Here is a 22668-nt window from a genome sequence, read left to right as displayed (position 1 = left end):
GGGCAGGACACACATACTTCTGTTCTTCAGTCATACACAGTAATGTACAGAAATAGCCACACTAGATCATGGGAATGGTCCCACATCCAGTCTGTGACAAAGGCTTGAATATAAGAGAGGCAATACCAGACTATTTTTTGTGGACAGACATGTATATATATGTGTATATATAAATATATGGATAACCAGGTCCGCCTGGTTTATCCATCAGAGGACACGTATCTCAGAAGTATGGTCATATTTTTCTTTTTGGTGATTTCCTCTCATCTTTCTTGCTTTTTTCTCTACTGAGTTGCTTCCTTGGAAGAAAACACTGCTCTTTCCCTTTATGTTCTGCAAAAGGGACATCAGCCTCACAGCATGCTGTTTCCTGTGATTTGTGACAAAGATTTCTCAGAATATGAGAAATTATGAAAATATGATAATCCCATCGATTAAAAAAAGGAAAAACAAACAACTAAGTAAAAAGTATTTAGATTTTCTGTGGCAGTAGTAATTGGATTAGTGGGAGAGAGGAGATTTCTATTATTAACTGTGGTGTAAAAGACACCAGCCATGAGCATGCTTTGCTACTGTGGACACCTGTGAAAACAGATGCATTATTAATTTTTACTGATGTTACCCCAGTAAAAAAGCTGAGCCAAGCTGAACCAAAAAAAAAAAAACCAAAACCCCACAACCAAACAAAAACCCCCATACAAACAAGCAGCCTTTCAGACAGCAGTTTATGCATTTTGGGGGTACAAGTCGGGGTGGGAACAAGGAGGGTAATGTTTCCTGATGCCTCTTTGTTTTCCCAGATGGGAAAGTACACCCTGGACTGCCTGTTCCTCATCCTGTGGAGGGGGCATTCAAAGCCGCAGTGTCTCCTGTGTGGAAGAAGACATTCAGGGGCACATCAGCCCCGTGGAAGAATGGAAATGCATGTATACTCCAAAGATGCCTGTTGTCCAGCCTTGCAATATATTTGACTGTCCAAAGTGGCTTGCTCAAGAGTGGTCCCCGGTAACCAATTCAGTTTTGTTGGTCTTGTGTTTAACACACTAGGGAAAATATCTTAAATTATACTTCAGTGAGTTTTTGGAAGTTAGAACGTTTACTGTTTTCTCTCATTACCAACACCTGTATTTTAAATTATGCTGTTTGCTAACTGCAAAGCAATCACTCAGGAAAAATATATTCAGATGAACATGAACAAGGAGAATGGTGGAAAAATAAATCAGCTCTGTAACATTATTTTGTGACCTTCTACTACTAATAGACTGAGAATATAAGTGAAATGCACAAAAAAAACCCCTATAACCATGTCATGGTTTTTCTGTATTACAGTATTTCAGTCATAAACTGAAATTCTAACTTGCTGACAAATTTCAAGAAGCACATAAATCTATATATGACTCTGCTCTTTGATACCTGATTTTGTCTATTCCTGACTTGCCTTTCCTTCTCTATAAAAGTAAATGTCTTGGAAATGTCCTTCCACAAAAGTAGTGAAATATTTTAACTTTGTACATAAAGACTTGGCTTGAATATATTTTCTCACCCCCTCCAGTTTCTCACCAAGTAAATTGTGCTTTAGAAGCTAGGCTAGCTTACCTACAGATGAGGTGATTGCAAGGTGTTTGTTGATTTTCAGATGAAAGCTGCTGTCCAAGAGCAAAACAACATTGGTAACATCCATAGCACTTCCAACTGATGAGTACTCCTGATTGTCTCCTGTGGAAACAGTTTTGAAACAATCTGTGCAGGGGGTAAAAGTTGATGAACCAGAGCAAAAATAAATTTAAAAAAAAAAAAAAAAAGAAAGTGTCTGAGAGAAGAAAGCCTGATAGTTCCTATTCTGTTTGGTGCTTTTTTCCACAATAGCTGAGCGTAGTCCCTGTTGATGCATAAGCCCCAGTACTTTGTCCAAGCAAAACAGAGTGGCTCCAAATTAAACTGACAGGGTGTTACTGAGCATGTCCAATATGGGACAGATGGCTACAAGCCATGTAGGCAACATTGCAAAAGTGGCACTGCAAGAGAAATCCAGTGATAAAATGTCCAAATCCAGTAAATATTCTGAGCAAAAAGGCAAAAGTTTCTGTCAATTTTATACCTTATCCATAATTACCACATATTATGAATATTTTATTTTCAAGTTTGGGTGTTTCTGCATCACGTTTGGCTCTCTTATGTTGCATATTCCCCTTATATTTATCATTGCTTTGTATGACTTTTTTTTTCTCCTTTTCATTTTCTCCTTTTATGTTTTTTTTTCAATCTAGTGCACTGTGACCTGTGGACAAGGACTCAGATACCGTGTGGTCCTCTGCATTGACCACAGGGGGATGCATACAGGAGGCTGTAGTACTAAAACAAAGCCACACATAAAAGAAGAATGTGTCGTACCCACTCCTTGCTACAAGCCCAAAGGTAATGAGGCAGAATGTTTCTCATAAATTTTTCAGAGCTCTTTCATGTTCAGCCGTTTTGTTTCGCTGCTTGCATCACTGTTTCCACTTGCACCTGCGTTATGATTTTGCACCTGTCTGTTCCTGTCTGCCTGCCAGCAGCTTGGAGTGAGTGCTGACTCTTTCATCTTACAAGCTTTGGGGTTTTCATAGTTAATTTGTGGTCCAGCAGACTAAGAAATAGAAATGTAAATTTAGCTGTATTTTCACTGTTTACATCCGAGCTAAATGCAGCAAGATGCAGAAGAGATCTTGGGCTGCAAACCATCCAAAACTGACTTCTGCTTAGAAGGATGCACAGCCAGCTAGGATCTATCTGTCATAAAATGTCTTCAAACGGGAGTCATCAGGGAGCAAAGTAAATTACTCCTTTCTGGAAGCCCACCCTTGCGAGAGCATGACATCTTTACCCTGCATAAGATCTTGTGCTGCCCTTTGCGGCACACACATGCATAATTTCTGAATTTCTGAATGTAGGGAGTTACTTCCTAAGTCTTCCATTATTTCTCATGGAATGAAAAGTCCTGTGCAAAGCTTGGCATAATTTGGTTTAGTTTTCCTCCTCATCTTTGTTCTGCAACACTCTCAGTTTTCCCTTCATAATGCAAGGTGTCGTGTTTGAATATCGGTGTATCTGAAGGCTGAGCAGTGGTTTCAGAAGAGTGTTGGACTAGATGGTGTTCAAAGGTGCCATCCAACCCAAATTACTCTTATTTTTAGGCTAGAAATTTTTCCTTTTTATTTCACACAACTAGAGTTAAAAATTTAGGGCAGAAGGGGTAATGAACCTCTCAGCTATTGCGTGTTTTAGTCCTAGACTGGTTTTTTTGACAGCTAGATTAACACAAAGCAGAATACAGTCTTACTAGCTGACAGAAGCAGCAAGGCAAAAAATGTGAAAGTCTTGCTTCTCTTAACACACTGAAAAAAAGAAATAGAAGGCAAAATTGCAAAAAAGAAATAGAAGGCAAATTGTTCATATACTTTATTTCATTTTAGTTTGTTCAAGCCCTAAGGCACTTTATATTGCACCAATAATGGGAAAAAGTAGGATATCACTAGATTGAGTAGTGACTTTCACTTTTTATAGAGAATGTATATTCATCTAATACAACTTTCTGTGTAATATAAGTGTTTTTACTGGAAGTGTTTTAAAAGAAAATATTTTACTTTAATCTCCAAAGGTAAAATTTTCTCCTTAGCTTATGTTAGAAGTGCTTTTTGTTCATTTTTCTGTCAAAGCATACTGTACAACATCAACATTTCTAATCCTCTAACAAATTTTGCAGTGTAGATGCTAATTAATTACACCTGTAAAAAAAGGAAGGTTATTTAAGAGGTCACAAAACAGGCTATGTTAGGCAAGAATTTTGCTTTTTACAAACACTTGCATCTAAGCAAAAAAATCACGTAAGTAATTTGTGATTTTTCCAAAACCCATAAAACAAATTGTAGAACATAGAATTATTTCCTACGCATTCTGGATGATTATTAAAATATAGATTAACCTAAGAGCTGTGATGGCATTCATCCTTAAATGGCACTAATGTGTTAGATGAAGAGTGTGGAAAGCTGTTTTTAAGATAGAGGAATAGTAATTCTATTATTATCCCTCTTTTCCTCAGTTAATAACTTGTTCTAAGGAAATTTGCATGACTAAAGTTGCAGTAGCTGTTCAGTCAAGTTGTAGGTGATTTTTCCTTTGTGATACAACTGAGAGATGGAAAATTTCATGTGCACGTGTGAAATGTTCTGCACAATAGAGCCACAGAAAATTCCCGACTATTCTGAACTACATTAACCTGCTCCTGTTGGCGAGTACAAGTCCATCCTTACACAAACCCAAAAGGCTGAGGTGATTTGTGAGTAGCAAATAGGTCTGGCTCTGGTTCTCCTCAGTAGTCTGAGTCTCACTGCACTTTGTATTGTTTTCCCCTGATCCTAGCCCAGAATGTTCTGTTGAAGTGCAGAGCGCCTTCTCAACCTTTAGTGCCAAATTTGCTCTTGCTTTATACCCGTGTAGAGCTAAAACAGCTCTGCTGCCTCCAGCTCAACTACTCTGCTCTGACCCTCCATTAAAGTGGAGTTTGGCTTGCAAAGCAGCGTGGCCCTGCATTCCCCAGAGCAGGGCAGCTCATTACCCTGTGCACACATCCTGGAGAGGGAGAAAAGCAGCTCCACTGTTTTCCATCAGGAATGACAGAAAAAGTATCAAGTTCAATTTTTTTAATCCACATAGCTGATGAACTGATAAACGGAGTTGAAAAGCGTAGCTTAGCCATTTAATTATAGTTTTCCTGTTTGTTGTATCACTCATCAAAGCAGGATTTTCTTTATTTTTGTAATCTCCCAAAACCAAGCTCAGCGTGTCTTCTGACATTCTGAAATTTAAACGTAGATACAGGCATGTTACACATTTTGCCATGTGTGATGCAGGCCTGTTACACTTGTAAGTTTCCCTCCAAAAAATAGTTTCCAAAGTGCCTGCTTTTACAGTCCCATTGTATAATCTGAAAGGTGACAGTTTTAATTTGCCTGTCTGGCTTTAGGGCACTGTCCCTTCTACCTGCAACAGTGAAATACCTGGCCATACACCCTTGTAAACAATATATTCTAGGTGATGAAAGAGTATGTTTCTCTCCCCTGTGTTCTCATTTCTCTTTGTCTGCCTTCTGCTTGGCCCCTGTGTGTGTGAAGGCACCCATACATCACATTCACACTTGGTGAGCAAAGGGAGGGTGGCACACATAGCGGTGTTGCACATGCTTCCTATTTTCACATGCTTGTTTTTGTTCCATAGAGAAACTTCCTGTGGAAGCAAAGTTGCCATGGTATAAGCAGGCTCAAGAGCTGGAGGAAGGAACAGCTGTATCTGAAGAACCCTCGTAAGTCTCAAAAATTTGCTTACAACAGGTTCTTGTTATGTGGTCCTGAGAAGCTGTGGTTGCTCCCTCCCTGGAGGTGTTCGAGGCCAGGTTGGATGGGGCTCTGAGCAATCTGGTCTAGGTGTGAGTTGTCCCTGCCCAAACCATGGGGAGTGGGAACTAGAGAATCCCTAAGGTCCCTTCCAATCCAAAGTCCTCTGTAGTTCTGTGTTTCCACAAGGGAGCCTGGGACTGGCACAGAACTAGCACAATCTCCTGAATGTATTTGGCTTCTGCTAGAGTGTAAAGGATGAGCCCAACCTTGTGGAAATCCATGGTCTTAAGACTGTATCGTACTTAGGTGCAAAGAGACAGATTTCAAGAGGGTAAATGCAGATTTAATTTAATCAAATAAATGCATTTCATGTAAGATCATTACAAGAGTGTTATAATAAAAGTGCATCCACCTATGTATTTATATGCTCTCTATTACCACTATATCTTCACAGCTTGGCAGTTTTGTTTATTTTATTAATACTCCTGTGAAGCAAGAGGCAAAATGAAGCAACCAGTGATGATTCCCTCTTGCCTTTTTCCCCAAGGAAAAGCATAGTAACAGCAAAAAAAGTATAAATTTTACAAGAAAATAAACTTGAATCCTGTGATGCATACCACGTAAGCCTAGAGCAATGAGACTGGGTAATTATAAGTACTGTTATGTTTTAAGTACAAAAACTTAGATGTTTTTGTCTGAAACTGTGATAAATCCATGCTATAATTGCAACTTCCTTACACAGGGTCCATCAATATCCAGTTCCTTGTGTCTGAGCACATGGCATTTTTTATTACAACTGCAACTATGTATTAGATTAATAAAATGTAAAAATGCAAAGCATTTTTATGCAATATAATTGCAATTTTGGCATAATTAGTCTTAATTGAAGCAATTAGACACTGGAGCATTGCCAGCAAGCTGGAGACATATGTAATAAGTCCACCAAAAAAAAAAATACTCACCTGCCATATGTATATATACGCATACATATAGACAAATATATGTATACAGAAGCATTTCTACGCACACATACACAGATATTTTTTACACAGACAAATGCATTTGTATGTCTTTATATATATTTGTCGCAGCTATCACATATGGTATAATGAGATCTTTAACTGCTTCCAGAGTTCCATAGACTTTATAGGTTGATTAATTTAGAGTCAAAGCCTATAAAATTTGATATTTGCGGATATACTAATCTTTTATTTGTAAAGTACATTTTCTTGTGATTTTTCTCATGGCTATACTAAATTACTTAGTTAAATGTGCATTTATCAATCTGTAAATAAACCTTGGGAATATACATAAAATAGGAACAATACTGATATGCTGCTATCAAATTACTCTGGTCATATTCAGAGTAATTTGTTACACTAAGAAATTTTTAGATCAGTTTTGTGAACAAGGTTGATTGCACTGTAGAAAAGGAGTATAGGTATATATATGTTTGTGTATGTGCATATACATATATGGATATATGTAGCTTTTAGAAATAATAAGAATGGATATGTAGAGAATAGGCATAACCTGTTGTTTATCATGTTGTGTATTTTAATAAAATATTGTGGAAAACCTTACAGCTATATTACTGTGATGCTGAAATACTCCTTGAGAGATCTAAAGGGAAAGGGATTTAAAAATTTCAGATTGTTTTCAGTGCAGTTATGACGCCTCCATACTTCATGTCACTGCTGTGCTGCACTGGAGGCCGTTTTCTGCAAAGACTGCTGCATTTACTGCAAGGCTCCAGTCGTGCCAGTGGGATTAATAATACTAGTATTCCTATTCTGGACAGTGGGCCACAGTCCAGATTAGATTCAGTCTGCCATGAAGTGACATTTCTTACATATGTTTTCTCCTGCAAGGCAGGCCTCTAGGAGTATTTCTAATCTTTATTTTAGGCTGATGAGAAACCCAGTTAATATAAGTTCAAGCACAGATTTTTATATCTGTTGACTAACAGGAAGAATAAAGGGCATGAAGTCAGGGTCTTCACACAAAATTTCCCAAAGCTCAGAGATGCCTTGATTTTCCTTTAGAATGATTTTTGGTGATAAGGCATGAGACAGGAAAACCAAATAAAAACTTAGAAAATGTGTGCTGGAAGAACCATCCATGCAATCCCCATTTGTAAGCCATAACATCCATCTGCATATTCTAAAACATCTAATCTCTTTCAGGAATCTTGAGCAGTGAACTTCCACCTAAAATTGGTTTTGGTGCCTCACTATTAACATTGTTTTTCATTAATGTCTGACTTTAAACAGTTACTCATTTTAGGTCCTCATTATTAGATTAAAAAGCTGTGTGCAGCAATATAAAAATGGAGACAAAACATTTATAACACACCAAAATACAAGGAACAATCAGCTTTCAGGCCAGCTTTCATTCAGCTGTGTAGGGATTTCAAACACACCAAGCGTGAGGTGTATTCCCTGATAATGCATCTTTTGGCTAGTGCTTCTGCAGCTGGGCAGAGACACAATGTAATATTCCATGGCCCACCACCCTTATAGATGTCAGGCTACCACCCACATATTTTGGCTGATGAATGATCATATTATGGCTGATTAAATGACTTTCCTATTCACTCTGTGTTGGAGCAGCAATTACCAATTTCATTGCCCCACTTGGACAGACATCAGCAAGGATTCATTCTTCTCCTTCGCTTCATCTGAGGCTCTTTCCAAGCTTTCTTATGCCACCAAGTTCCCGACTGCCCCCATTCTCCTCTACAGACAGGGCCATTCTTTGTAAGCAGTAGACCACTCTTCCCTGACCATTGTGACCCTTTCCCCTTTATCCTTCTTAAGGCAAAGAAAACAAAGGTCAGCTATAAGCAATTCTGTTGTCTTTCTCAAAGTTTATATTGAGAATCAGCATATTTCTTCTATGAATTGAGTTCTCACATTTGTGAATCTCTGTATTGCTGTCTTCTGATTCTTGTAACTTTCTATTCAGTTTTATTTTTTGAAATTTTATGAAATTGCATGCTATGATTTATAATGTTACAATATTTCTGACATACTGTCCTTCCACCTGTAATTTGTGATCATTCTCTGGCATGTGCTGCCAGAGCACCAGATGCCGCAATTTTATTCCATCTGCGTATAATGCCTTCCATAATTTATATCTTCAGGAATTTCTAATGCAAACAAGTCCTACAGTTTAATTTTGTCTGTATATGTCTATCTGTCAGTTGCCTTCCTCTCCTCTCAGTAATGTCTGAATTTATTGCTATTAACTGGTTCTGAAAGAGGTATAAAATTATCACAGAGAATTTTACTCCTCTGTCAAACTTGGTTGATATTCTTCAGGAAATTCAGTAGAAGTTTTCCACATGTGTCACTAAAATAAAAGACTGAGTAGAACTCCCCAGTTTAAGGAAAGGTTTTAAAGGAGCTCAATCCTTAAAAGATAGCAAAGTATCCACTTGGGTACTCAGTCTTCAAATGTAAATGCATCTTAAATATTTCTTTATTAGTTCTGCTGCTCAAAGAATTAATCACAACCAATTCAGCCTCTTCAAATCTAGAGGGAATAGGTATGTTTGGGTTGTCTGACCTACTGCTCACCTAAATGGGATCAATTAAAAATTAATTGCTCACAGAACTACTGTGAAACATTCTGTGTTGGTAACAAAGTATTGTAATCTTTCTCAGCACAAATATTTAAGGTGAGTAGGCCTTGCTGTCCTTTGTTGAGGTGCATGTTGTTCTATTGCTGTCCATCCCTGAAGTAACCATTCACCAGGCATTAGAAATGTTATCTGAGGAAGGAGCCACTGTATCTTTCTGTCTGACCTCTTCGTCTAGAATTCATTACACCAGCACAGTGTGGCAGCCAGATTTGATTTAAAAAGTTGTGATTTAAAAAGTATGTGATTTAAAAAGTATGGGGTTTTCTATGTATAGTGAGATTAGGTTTATGAGTAGTGGAGGGTTTCTTATAAGATTTCTAACTTTTGAAAAATGCTTTTGTATGTTAACACCATGTCCAGATTTTAACATACTGCTATAAACAACCCTCCTAGCCATAAAAAAAAGGCAGGGGCGAGAATGGCAGATTGATGGGGGAGTAGGCAAACAATAATATCTGGATGCCAGATGGCACCATCATAGTGATGGGGCCAGCTCAGTAAAAAACAAAGGGAAATTCCTGACATGCATTAGCAGGGGCAACAAAGCCCTCGGGGAATTGGATATGGACAGAGAGACCAGTGTGGCAGAGGCACCCAATGTCTCTTTCTTACTTTTCAGTAGGTATTTATGCTTCTAAAGACACATAAGCTATTTTTGTTTGATTTTCCTTATTGAACAATTTCCATCATGTTCTTTATACCTGGTTCACAGGTTTTACTTCACAGTAAGTAAGTTTAAAACTTTCCATTACTGCTGTACTGTAAAAAATTGAGCATGTTCTGATTGTTGGATTGCCAAAAGAAAAGATAGTGAGGGCATTTATCACTTTATCTACTGAGCCATTGCTTGTCCACTCTAGATTCACATAGTGAAAAGGAAGAGTCTTCATATATCTGATATATGTGGTTGGTCAAAGGGAAGGTTGTCAATGCACACATTAGCTAAGGATTGCTATCTACTAATTCAAGGACCCACTATGCACAGTCACAACTACTGAAGATTTATGTGTAACAGCAATACAGGACAGAAACAGTTGTTCCCTGTGGAAAAAGGCAGCGGTGAATGAAAAGCACCAACAGCATCAAATAAAGAAACAAACCTGAAGGAAAAGTCATATTCAAGCAACTTAAAAGAGACTGTAGAGGGACTGAATGGAATCACTCTGATTGGAACTGGACCTGTGCAGGCTGCCTCCAGTTTTAATACTCTGAAAGATGGAGCCTGATATTTTTTTGATAAGTGGTAATGACCACTGTTTCATGTCTCTGAATAATGACACCAGAGCTGTCCAGTGCTGTTATGTGAATATCCTGTGGTGTTACCCAGGCCTTAAAACCCATGAAAAGGTGGTGTTTCCTGAAGGAAGAGGAATGAATTGCATTTCGGCTCAACACAAGGAGTCTGGAAGTCTGTGCTCAGTTCTGGATTCATCACAGAAAATTCCCAAGAATTTTCAAGCAAGCCACGGAACTTTTCATTTCACCAGTAGTATCTGAGTTTAGAGACCTTAATAGATGGGTGTCTCTGCCTTAGAATACTCAGTCCCACTGCTATGTGCATGTCTCAAAACCTCAGACTTTACCTAAGCCATGGATTTAACTAATGGTGTTTTAAAACAAACAAACAAACAAAGAAAGCAAAAAGGGGAAAAGCAAACAGAAAAACCATTAAGCAATCAAAATTAAGGGCAATATGTAATTATGTAGCAGTGAAGAAAATTAGCTATTTTTCTCCATAGCTCAAAGCACACCAGTGTGTATACACTTGTTTTTCTTCATAACACATTGTAGGAAACCATGTCCTAGACAGAAGAGGCTGTTGCTACATGCATCAAGAATTTTGAAAATCTCTGAAACACTCAGCAGAACTCTCCATGGGTCTCACCCTGAACCCACTGTGACCTGCTCTGAGAGGTCTCCCACTGCTGAGCATTGACGTTGTCTTCTGAATTCTCTTCTGACTTCCTCCAGTTACGTATATGTTTCTGTATGGAGGGGAGTATAAATCAGTCCTTAGCTGAAGGAATGAGTTATTGCTTTGGCTTGTTTATTAGGGTTGTTGTTAGAGGGACGATCATTTCAGTGGAATTTAATTAAACAATATGGAATGACAAATGAAACACCTCAGTCATTTCCCATTCTCTAAAAAGTACTTCTCAGTATATCTATTCCACTACTTCCATTTTCTAGGTAACTCAGAGGTTAGCATACAGAAATGCCTAATGCTGAGCAGTGGAAGATGAGCTATATGCAGGACAAATAGCTTCAAATCCATGAACTGTCTCCTTCTTATTCATATACTTTTTGTGGTTTACGTTCACCATTTGGCAACATTTGTCATTAATGACAACACAAAGATCTTTGAAAGCCTTTATAATTTTCTGGTGTTAGGATGGTGGAAAAGTTAGAAACATTGTAGATTTATGTTATACATTCACTTTACATAAATGTTCCATTTGTAATGACCATTACTATATGGAGATTTCTTTGCAGGGTTTAATGAGTTTCCCCTCTTTTTTCTGCTTTTAACTCTTTTGATTCAGCTAATATTCTCTTTACCAGCTAACAGTTATATTAGAATTAAATCACATTTCCAATGTGAGAACTTAAAGTGTAGAAATTGAGCCTAGATAGCTTTAAAAAAAAAAACAAATTCCTGCTGACTTGGGTGAAATAATATAATAGCTGGCATTTATAGATCAAGCGTCATTTTAAAAAGGATCCAGTCTTCTTTAGTAATGTTCTTACTTTTCTTTTGTGTCCTCTCCCTTTCTTCCCACGTTTGTATGTATGATACATGTCATGTGTAAATATTCCAAGTATTTTAAGTATCTCTGTTTTTCTAAATTAGTAATTTTAATACCTTCAAGAATATCCTCCCTTTTGGTTTGGAGTACAGAAGTTCTTCAACAAAGCAAAGTTACAGAACAATTTACAGTGTTCAAAACTATAAGAAAGACAGCTTCTGATGAAGACCTGGACTTTTTTTTCCCCCATAATCTGGTTAGTGTTTCTACCTCTCAGTTTACCAGGTTAAGAAGGTGTACATTTCAACTAGTCAAAATACCTAAGTGACAGTGGCTGATGCTTAACTGCTTAATCTCTGAAAGGAGATTTTCTGCATCAAAATGGAATTTCAGCAGCTGCAGTTATAGTGGCTTGCCTGTGTTGCTGAAGTGTAAAATCCTCTCAAAATTAAAGATACCACCTTGGAAACAAGACTGATATTTTAAGTTAAAATGTCTTATGAGTAGGAAAATGGAACCAGTTTGCATCATGAGTTTCCCAAAAGCTTTGCTCCTAAAAGATTTATCTCAGTCTTTGTAGCAGCATTAGAAATATTTTCAGATATTACAATAATATTTGCAATTCATTTCTTCCCTTTCTACTACTTTCCATGTATAGTTCTAGTAGCAGATGTCAGGTTTATAACAAGATTTTATAAAGAACCACAAAAAGTGGGTAAAGAGATGCACACTCCCTGCTCCAAAAGACTGTGATCTTCCGGTCAGGGATCCTGATATATACATCCTGGGAAAACTCTGGCTTCCCTTTTATGTTTTGGATTTTTTTAACTTCAGCATGAAGGGAAAGTCCTTTTGTCAGCGAGAGAAAGGCAGGGGATGAAAGGGAGAAGAGTGTAAAAATATTTTCAAATATGCTAATCCCAAAACTAAATATCCCTTTTCTTCCTATCAAAACTGTTAATGGGATTCCTGTGGTTCCCCCTCCAAGGTAAGAAATGAGTTTGCTAGAGCCCCAGACCATAGCAGAAACAGACAGGTATATTGCCTTTAGCCCTGGTCAAAGCTGTCCAACTCTGGTTTGGCCTGTCAAAATAAAGACCAAAGGAAGATGAATACTGTCAGTGACAGCCAGGTTTCCATGAAAAACACATCCCAAAAGCTGAGTTTGCAGAAGCAGACAGATTCCAAACACTTATTGTTAATGAGGGGGTGTTATCAACAGGGATTGTTCTTGTGAGGTTCAGCGAGGACCGGTGCCAGATCCAGCCATTCATTCATTTGTTCTAGTCCTTGAAGTATATCTACAACCCTTGCCTTAGAACTTGCCTGTGGCAGAACGTTTTGGGGAGTGGCCAATGGAGAAGGCAAGGCAGTCAGATATAGCCATCTAAATTACCCTGTTTTCATAACTTTGCATCAGTGCTCCAATGCCACTGACATCAGGTATCAAAGCACAGGTATTGCAGGTTATTTACCGAGTGCCCTGAAACTATTGTTTCTGCATAGATTTAGGTGTCAGCTTAGTTCAGCATGAGCTCAGCAAAAAAAATGTGTGTTACATTACTGCAACAGAGTAGTAGTGATATGGTGTATATATATGGGATGTGAATCTTAGGCTTGATAACTTTGAGTAAAATGCTAGTCCAGTTTATAGCACTGACATTGAAAAAGCAATGACGACACAGAGAAACTGAGAAATTATTCCATTTTTGAGGAATTCAGTCTGTTTTACTGTAATGACAGCTGCAAAGTGCTTTTAATAAAATATTCATGGACTTCCAGACAGAAAAATTTGGAGCATATAAGGGTTACTGATCAGTAAGACAAGTGCAACAGATAAACAAACCCACAATAGAAATTAAACACTGTTGTGATTTTTTTTTAATGAGAGAAAGGTAAATGTCCTGTGGGGAAAAAATTATTTAGATTTTTTTAAATTGCATTTATATAAATTTTAAAAGAAAAATAAAACAAACCACAACAAAAAAAAGCTTAAGATATTATGAATTCTCTTCACCTTTTGCTAGCTTCAAATTAAGACTTGAAACAGTTCCTGTGACACAAGAAAAACAATTGAAATTATTTTCCATGTAGTTCTGCAACTATCAGATAACAGCAGCCTGCTCAATACTTACTAGTGAAAAAAAAATTAACAACTAAGGCAAAGATTATGTGGTTTGAATGCTTGAAAAAGGTAGCCAGTGGGACCATCATGTGCATTGGGCACATTGGGAGATTGCTAGATGCCTTGCACTGAGATGTTTTAGGATCAAGGTGGATCTTACAAGGGCTTGTCTTACTTCTTGGACATGAAGAGACCTGCCACTGAGCTGTCAATAGAATGTCCTGTGTGTAGTTTTTAATAAATTTATGATGGGATGAAGTACTTGTTTTTCATTACATAAAATTTTACCTAGATAGGGCTGTCCTGCTTTTGCTTCCCTGGCAGTTTGTGGACGTAACTTGCCTTGCTCTCTTCCTCTCACAGGTTTATTCCTGAGGCTTGGTCCACCTGTAGTGTCACCTGTGGAGTAGGCAGCCAGATGCGGCTTGTGAAATGCCAAGTGCTCCTCTCCTTCTCTCAGTCTGTGGCTGATCTGCCCATGGATGAGTGTGAAGGTCCCAAACCCGTGTCTCACAGAGCCTGTTACACTGGTCCCTGCAGCGGGGAGGCAGCGGAATTCACGCCAGAGGAGACTCAGCTTTTGTCTGGCAGCCTGCAGGAGCTCGATGAGCTCTATGACTGGGAGTATGAAGGCTTTACAGAGTGCTCAGAGTCCTGTGGAGGAGGTAAGTGCAAAATGTTTCTATGCTGGATTTGTTTTCCTTCTTCAAGTGTGTGCTTGGCACTTAATACCCATGGACATACTGCTTCGCTATGGCTGGTTAGAATCATGGAATCATTTAGGAAGGAAATAAAACTTTGAGATTGTTGAGTCCAAACATGTTTGAAAAGGCACGATAAGGAATGCATAAAATCCCATGTGCACAACATATTTTAGCCCAGCACTTCCAGATCTGTGCTCAGATTCTCACTGAGAGTGCTCAGTTTATCACATATTTCTGTTTCCTTTATCAACTGATCACCCAAAGGCAATCACCAAAAAAAAAGCTAAATGTTAAAGGGGTCTGATGGTACATGCTAACAATCACAGATAATTTTTCGTTCTTATCTCTTGGTTTGCTCTGTGCAAGCAAAAACATATGGAAGTAAATTGTCCTCCCATTGCAGATGAAAAAAATAATGGACATTTTAAGTGCTCAGCCATTCCCTATCTCCTATCAATAAGGGGCATCAGCTCCTATTCCAGTGCAAAAGAAAACTTACGTCAACATGGCGCTAATTATGTGGTTGTCTGCAACAAGCACGCTTGGCAATTGTAGTTTCTCAAAGTTAATCAAGTTCTCAGGTTGCACATACATTAACACACATTTCTGATATCTTTTATTTTCCCCATCATTTTATCTAACTAGTTCTGAGAAATATGTCCAGTCCAGTGTCTTTTTAATTAAACCTAGAGTTTTCCAGCTCTTGTCTTTTTACTTTACAGCTTTCAGGTGATTTAAGAAAGGATTACTGTAGAAAAATTCAAAATAAATACTGTAGAACTGAAAAAAACTCAGCATTTTATGAGTTAATAGTAGGTACAGATTCACAGGTAATCGGTTATAGTCTTGAAAACCTCAATTAGTAGAAAACAATTCCTACACAAAAAAAAAAAAAAAAGAGACACTAGTGTATGCTAAGTGGTGAGAAACACTGATGTTACAAGAGTACATGTCATGTGTTGGTGTTACTGGCGTGCAGTAACAGTTCATCACACTTACTGTCACTACCAAAACCTGAACAGTTCCTAGAAGTATCCTCTTGAAATGAAGTAATTTCTTAGAATATAGAGCTCATGCTTGTATTTTTCAAATGTAACTAACAGAGGCTGATTTGTAGGAGACATTTTTCTTTATAAAGCTAATCTCTCAATTGTCAGCAAAAAGTTTTAGCTAGATTTCTTTTTGTCGGACATCAACTCCAAACTTAGCAGATTAGCAGATGCTAAGTCAGATATTTTTGTAGCTGTAGGTGCAAGACTGGTCAAATTTTATTGGGTTTAGAGTCCTGGGAGAAGAAACTGGATAGATGCAGAAGTAACCTTTCACCTCCCAGAAGCAGCCACCAGAAGGAATGAGTTAGTCATGTAGTCTACTGCTGGTGGCTTCATTTCCCAGAGCTGTCATCAAATATCATGTAACAATTATTCTGTCCTGGTAGATATAAACATAGAATTCTCATTTGATGATGTTTTGAAAGTGAACTTAGACTGCCTAGATTCACACCCCCCCATTCCACATTTTTATACTGTGATTTTCTATTGAGAACTGATTTCTTTTTTTTCCCAAGAAAAGCAATTTAAAGCAGACAGCTTTTGTTCTAATCATATTGTGCAGTAAATAATGTTTTGAATTCAATTACTTGGCAGATGAACTCCCTGAAATTCATATACTTTTTTATAAATTACTCTGTGCTGTGGAACTTTTGATTTGTGATCAAAAGTTTTTATATTTTTTAAATGTTCAATGAGCCATCCTAATTTAAAGCTTATAACCATTTGCCACATTGACATATCAAAAATAGATGGACAGTTATTGTCATTATGCTGAGACACACTAGTGTGGGATTCAACAGGAAGCTGAAGAAAGTAATTCTGATAATATTTTTTACTGCTAGAGTTACCCAGATTTTTTTTATCTCTCTTTCATTTTGTTGCTTTGTTTGCTTGTTTGGTTGGTTTTTGTTTTGTTTGGGGGGGTTTTTGTTTGTTTCAGGGTTTTTTTGTTTGGTTTGGGTTGGGTTTTTTGTTTTCTGGCACAAGCTATTAAAGCCAAAAAGTGTCAGTAAACGTTCTAGCAGTCATATTCAGACAGGAACCCTTTTCTTTGATATCTGTGCTGTCAGACGAGATTACTGGACCTGTCAAAGATAAAAAGAAATTTTAATAGACTAGAATACCTGTAGTATGGACAAGAATTATTGGAATTGCAACCAGAGATTACTTAGATGAAAGAAATAAGCATGAGGAATGAACTTACTGTAAGGTTTAAGGCTGGTTGGATACCGAAAACTGAAGAACAGTAGCATCAGAGCTTAGCTATATGAATTTGATAACCATCAGCTTGAGAAATTGAGAAAAGGTTGAATTCAAGACCTCATAGCCATCACTTTTCAGTATTCAACATTGAAAAAGCAGGCAATGGAAAAGTATTAAATTGATAATAATTGTTCAAGAGCTCACTGGTGACACCCTTCAGAGAAAAAAAAAACTGAAGCTGTGGAAGTACACTCAGTTTACAAAACTTTATCTGAGAAGGACATACAGAAGAGAAGTGAGCTGTCTACCTAGCAAACAGAAACACGTCAGCCAGCATGAGGCAGGAATCTATAGTTTCTTTCCACAGGGTCTGGATAAACACTTTAGTGGTTTCCATACCTCTGGATCAGCAGCCCTTCTTTCTTGGCTTCATCAAATTGTTCTTGATATCAGGCCTGCACAAATGTTCCATGCAAGATAGAGACCAGTAGTTTGAACACAGTGCCATTTCCCATCAGGTAGAGAAGCACCTCTGTTCTTCAGCCAGGAGCATTCCATTCTGGAGAATCCATATGCCTGTGCTTGCTGCACACAGTATGATTACATGCTCAACAGAAAAATGATTGAGCTAGAAAAATAGTGAACATGACAGGGCAGTGAACGTCTTGTTCATATATATAAGTTTTGTAAGTTTCTTTTCCTAAATATGAATCAGTACCATTAGTTCTGTCTTTTTACTAGGCTACCCTTTTTACATTTTTTATAAGTCTTTGGAGAGATGACTTGAGTAACGAAATTGAAAATATAGGGCCACCTTGTAGAGAAGGGAACCACCAACAGCACTAGCTTTGGTGACTGACTTTGGCAATTTTGATGTTGATCTCCATGTCCAAAACTGTCAAATTTCTTTCTTTTTTTTGGTATCTGGGATACGGGAGACACACTGCACAATCTGGTGCCATAGCCATGATCTTAATAGGCTGACACACATAGCAGCCAAAAAATGGTTAACAAGCCTCTTTTCGGGGGGCCTCAGCCTATACTGAGATTAAGGAGAATGAATTTGTGGATAATGTCAGGAATACAGAGGCTGTGATCAGCTGTATAGCACTTTGGTCCTCTTGAAGAATAGAAAATCATTTTTTGCCTAATGATATGCTCTGGAATTAGAAATACCAGAATATATTATTAACTCTCTGACATGTTTTTGGAGGTCTTTAAGGTCTTACAACACTTTGTCTTGGTTTGGGTTTTTTTTCCCTTCACATTAGCATCTTTAAATATTTGTGAGATGTTTTGAAAAAGTGGTGTTTTTGAAACTAATGCAATTGGTGGGAGCTCAGTCTTTTCCTAACTCAGGTCTCAGGATTGAATGTAAAAACCATACTTTCATTGTATTTGAACCTGTGGATCAGATTCTCAGGAAGTTCAGGCCAATTATTATCCTCAGACCCTCTCAGACCCCTTTTATCCATGAGGAAATAGATATTTTCTCATCCATCCTCTTCCATGTGGCATGTAATGTTGCAATCCCCGATGTTCTGGCTTTCTAACCTTGTGATTCAAAAAGCCTGTGATGCCCCTAGTCATAAGAAAAGTGAGAGTAACTGGTATGCCATATACTACATAAGGATTTTGGCTGTAACAAGGATTTTCTGAGTAAAACTATAATAACCAAATCTTCCAGTTTCTCTAAGTCCCAACAGCTGCTGTTCTTTCCTAGGTCTCTCTAACCTGTTCTTTCCCAACTCTCAGATATACTCTGTGGGTTCACATCTCTAGTTTGGGTGCAGGCCCATGGATGCAGAAGAGTAAACTGAGAAGAGCTGAATTGTCTGACCACGTTTTACTTTGCTTTTGCAAGTCATACTGTTGGTTAAAATACAGCATGTGAAAGCCATGGCCATCTTCACACCTTAGCCTGCTTGGCCTGAAAAATAAAGTGCCTCATTGCACTTTATGCAAAAAGGGAAAAAATAAGAGCACTGGACAATTTTCTGTCCAGGGAGGTGAGCAGTGAATGAATCCATGGACTATTCCCTGCAACACTGAGAAACCTCTCAGCTAGCCTGAAAGCAATGACGAGTGTGCAGCTGGGGCTGCAGCCCCAGAGCTGCCAGCGCGAGGCTGGGTGTCCCCACGTGCTGCAGCCCTGCTGGTCCTGCTGGCCCGCCGCTGGCCTTGGCTGCCCCTGCAGGTACAGAGAGCTGCTTGTGACCATTGTTTGTTGTGTGCAGGTGTCCAGGAGGCTGTGGTGACCTGTCTGAACAAACAAACTAGGGAGATTGCAGATGAAACACTGTGTGTTAGCAGCCGTCGTCCTCCACAGCTGCTGAAGTCCTGTAGCCTGGACCCCTGCCCCCCAAGGTAGGCGTAATTTTAAGTAAACCCAAACTCTATTGCCTTTCAGTCTGGAGGAACACACTGCCTCAAGCATGCCTTTCTTAGACTGCAGGGGCTTACACCCTCTTCCTGCCACAATCATATTGACCAGCAAGTACAAAGCAGCAGTGAGACCAAAGGGCAGACTTCAGACTGTTTGCCTCTGCAGGTCCTTCAAGTAAACAGTTTATGGATTGGCTTAACTTTACCCAGAGTTTTGTCAAGTTTAAAGAGACTTCTCCAACCTCTCCTCTCAGAAAAGGTTTTGCAGAACCTGCTTGTCCCTGGCCTCAGGCAGTTTCCACAGTCATGACCCTAAAACAACACATCTTTCTCTGCAGAGATTCACATCTTCACCCTCAACAACAGAAAATAGCTTTTATGACATTCTTATGGTTTATTTAAATAGGGCCTGTCAAGTCTATAGGATGTACTGTATACATATTGTCTTTTTTCCCAGCTGTATGCAGGTGCCTTTGCTCCACTGAGACACTGCAGCAGATTTTAAATACATTTACATATAACTTTGGACTATTTAAAACACTCAGTGGTGTCCAGGTGGTAGATATACCTTAGAGCATTTATGGATAGGTGTATGTATGATTTATAAGACAACACGCTACAGAGAGGTATGTTGTTTTGAATAATAGTAGATTTGGGATATACAGAGAAGGTTCACATTAAAAATCAAAGACAGCCAGCATGAAATAATTATAAGGACATAAATAACAGTTTGGTTGGTAATTAGGATTTTGAATTTGTAACAGGCAGACACAAATAGATTGAAATTTCTTTACCAAAGCATTACAAGTACTGCTTATGATGATACTGCAATCCTAACTTTGTTAAATTGTCTTTAGTGCTGGAAATAATATAGAAATATTATATAAATGTTTGAAAAAATTACTTTATAGGTGGAACTCTTGGGGTACTTCAGTGGTAGAAGCATCAGTGCTGCTACGAGTGCATGGTAGAAGATTGAACAACCACCAATTCTGACATGAAAAATAAGTACTCAGTAGTTAAGAAAAAGCAAAACACACTCCTGTAAGCCAGTATTTATGACTTTTGTTACAAAAGTAATCTGAGTAATTGCGTGAATACTCCTCGAATTAATCTGCATGATTATCCATAGCTCTGTGGTAACCTTGCTACCAGAGTGGAGCTACTTTAAAGCAGCCATAGGTATGCATTTCCCTCAGTGGAGTACAAGAGGATCATTCTGTAGGTGAGAATCAGCTTGTGAAGCAAAGGTGAAAGGGGGAAGACTAAGCAGCTTTAATCCACCCCTAGGGCTGCAACTGAGAACAGGGGAAATGACTCTCTCCCCTGTATATACAACTTCTCCTGAAGCCCCCTCAGTCCGGAGCAAATTGTCTGTCTGCAGGCCCAGGATGAAGAACAGCACCTATTCTGCAAAACTGTTCCTCTGGTCTGAGCAAGCAGGCCTGCAGACTGCAGGCAGCATGGCTAATGGAAAGAGAGGCAACAAAGCAAGTTGATGTGTCTCCCAGGCAGGCTTTGATGGGATAATTATCTTACTTCCTTCGTGTTTCTGAAGTGCTACACCTAGCATTGTCACTGTGTTAAGTACAATGGTATATTAATGAAAGAGTGTATAAAATCTTTTGCTTTATAATCATTATTTACAGCCACTCTAATACTTTTTTTAAGAAGGAAAACAAGTACATGACTATTTATTCAAATCAAGATTTTCTCCTTGTTTAAATCATAAGATACTTCAGAATTCTAATTAAAAAATTTTTGATCCAGGAGTCTGATGAAAATTTAGGCTAAAATCATGTCCTCATGTATGCTGATGAAGGCATTTCTACCCACTGACAAGTCCAAGAATTATAATACACTGTGGCTGTGAACTTAGATCTCTTCTACAGGAGTTTCCAAAATCTGTGAACCATTGATACTTCCCAGAGCTCTTGCTGATGACTTCTCGAGAGAGCTGGCAGGTCTCATAGTGTTGGCTCTTCTCTCTGTTTTCCAGCTGCTTAAGTGCATTAACAGAAGCTAAAATTATAAAAACCACTTTCCTAAAATATTCTTGATGTATAAGTGACTGCTAGAGTATGCAGTTGTTTTGTGTAGAGGAGGCATTTCATTGAAAAGGCAACTGAGACTGTGATGAATGTCTAGGTAGCAAGGAAACATTTTCCACAGCATGAAGAAAAGGCTGAGAAGCCTTGCCCAAGAGAATAAAAATTCTCTCCTTATGTATTTAGAGAAATTATTCCAGTGACATTTCTTGAACCTAAGCAACCCAGCATGCTTAGAATTTAATGATTATGTCTAAAATCTAGTACAGTTAAAGATCTTGCCTAGGGAGAACATTTAAATGTTAGAACTGCAGAGCTTAATGCTGCTTCTGCTACGGGCATTTTTGGTTACATGGGAGGCTACTCTGTAGCCTTTCAAAGGGCTAGTCCTGTACGATGTAAATAGTTGTTTTAGCTATTTTACTATAGATAGACAAAAGCACTGAACTACAGAATTTCATCAGCCTTTCTGGAGGGTCAGAAAAGCCCTTGAGAAAGAAATTGTAGAAGTAGTAGGTGAAGAGTAATTTCATTCTGGTTTTGAGCCATCTTTCTTCTTTTGGACACTTTAGAAGAATGATACTAAAAGGATCTGCACAGTAACTGGGTTACTGTTCATTTTGTTCCTTACTGAAAATAGATGTGTATAGATTAGAAAACTTCCTTACTCACTTAATACTTGAAATTAATCTATGGTGTCATCAGCCTTTTCAATCTTGAATTTTGGAACAGAATATGGTAAAAGGTAAAACATACTGGCAATATACTTCACATTTATGAAAACACTGAGAGATGATGGTGCTTGAACAGCAGCTGAGAATGCTTTGAAATTTTCTTTGGAATTCTGGCTTAATATCTTAGGACATTACTATTCTGAGTACATGGAAGAGAGACAAAAACTAAACCACGGAAATCTGTCTTCAGATACTCACAGCTGTATGGAGTCAGAAAAATACTTACAGAAGAAAGATTAAGAATCAGGAAGAGCTGCACACAAAAAATTGGAAGATTTCCTCCATATTCAAATCCCAATTGAGTCTCCTGAGGTTTCAGATTTTGTTGAGAGTTTTTTGCTTATTGCTTCAAGAACAATAGCAGAAAAAGAGTCCAGACCCTCTTCTCCTGGAAAGCAGTGTAACAAAATTTCCCATTTTGAACTGAATTAAGAAAATGGGAAACACTGCAGAGCTGATTGCTAAGATGGGAGCTAATAACTGACTTTCAACACAATAGTTACAGAGTAAAATTTGTTGTCATTAACTTAGTTTAATATTTCTAGAAAAGGATATAGCTTGTTTTGATGAACTAGGAGAGCCAGCATGGTTCCTACAGGAAAGAGAGGAATGAAGACTATGACAATTTTAATTCAGTCATTCAGTCATTACT

General features: G+C 38.2%; 1 protein-coding gene across 1 annotated transcript in view; it reads left to right on the top strand.

The window, feature by feature from the left end:
- ADAMTSL1 (ADAMTS like 1) overlaps positions 1-22668 on the top strand; it is a 391268-nt gene that overhangs the window by 300094 nt on the left and 68506 nt on the right. The window contains exons 12-16 of the mRNA XM_059492542.1: positions 801-1005; positions 2268-2415; positions 5254-5338; positions 14254-14555; positions 19087-19216. Coding sequence (XP_059348525.1) covers positions 801-1005; positions 2268-2415; positions 5254-5338; positions 14254-14555; positions 19087-19216 — 870 coding nt within the window. The remainder of the gene's footprint in view (positions 1-800; positions 1006-2267; positions 2416-5253; positions 5339-14253; positions 14556-19086; positions 19217-22668) is intronic.

This window comes from Ammospiza nelsoni, chromosome Z (genome assembly GCF_027579445.1).
Source record: "Ammospiza nelsoni isolate bAmmNel1 chromosome Z, bAmmNel1.pri, whole genome shotgun sequence".
Lineage (NCBI taxonomy): Eukaryota > Metazoa > Chordata > Aves > Passeriformes > Passerellidae > Ammospiza > Ammospiza nelsoni.
This window is presented reverse-complemented; position numbering and strand designations above follow the sequence as displayed.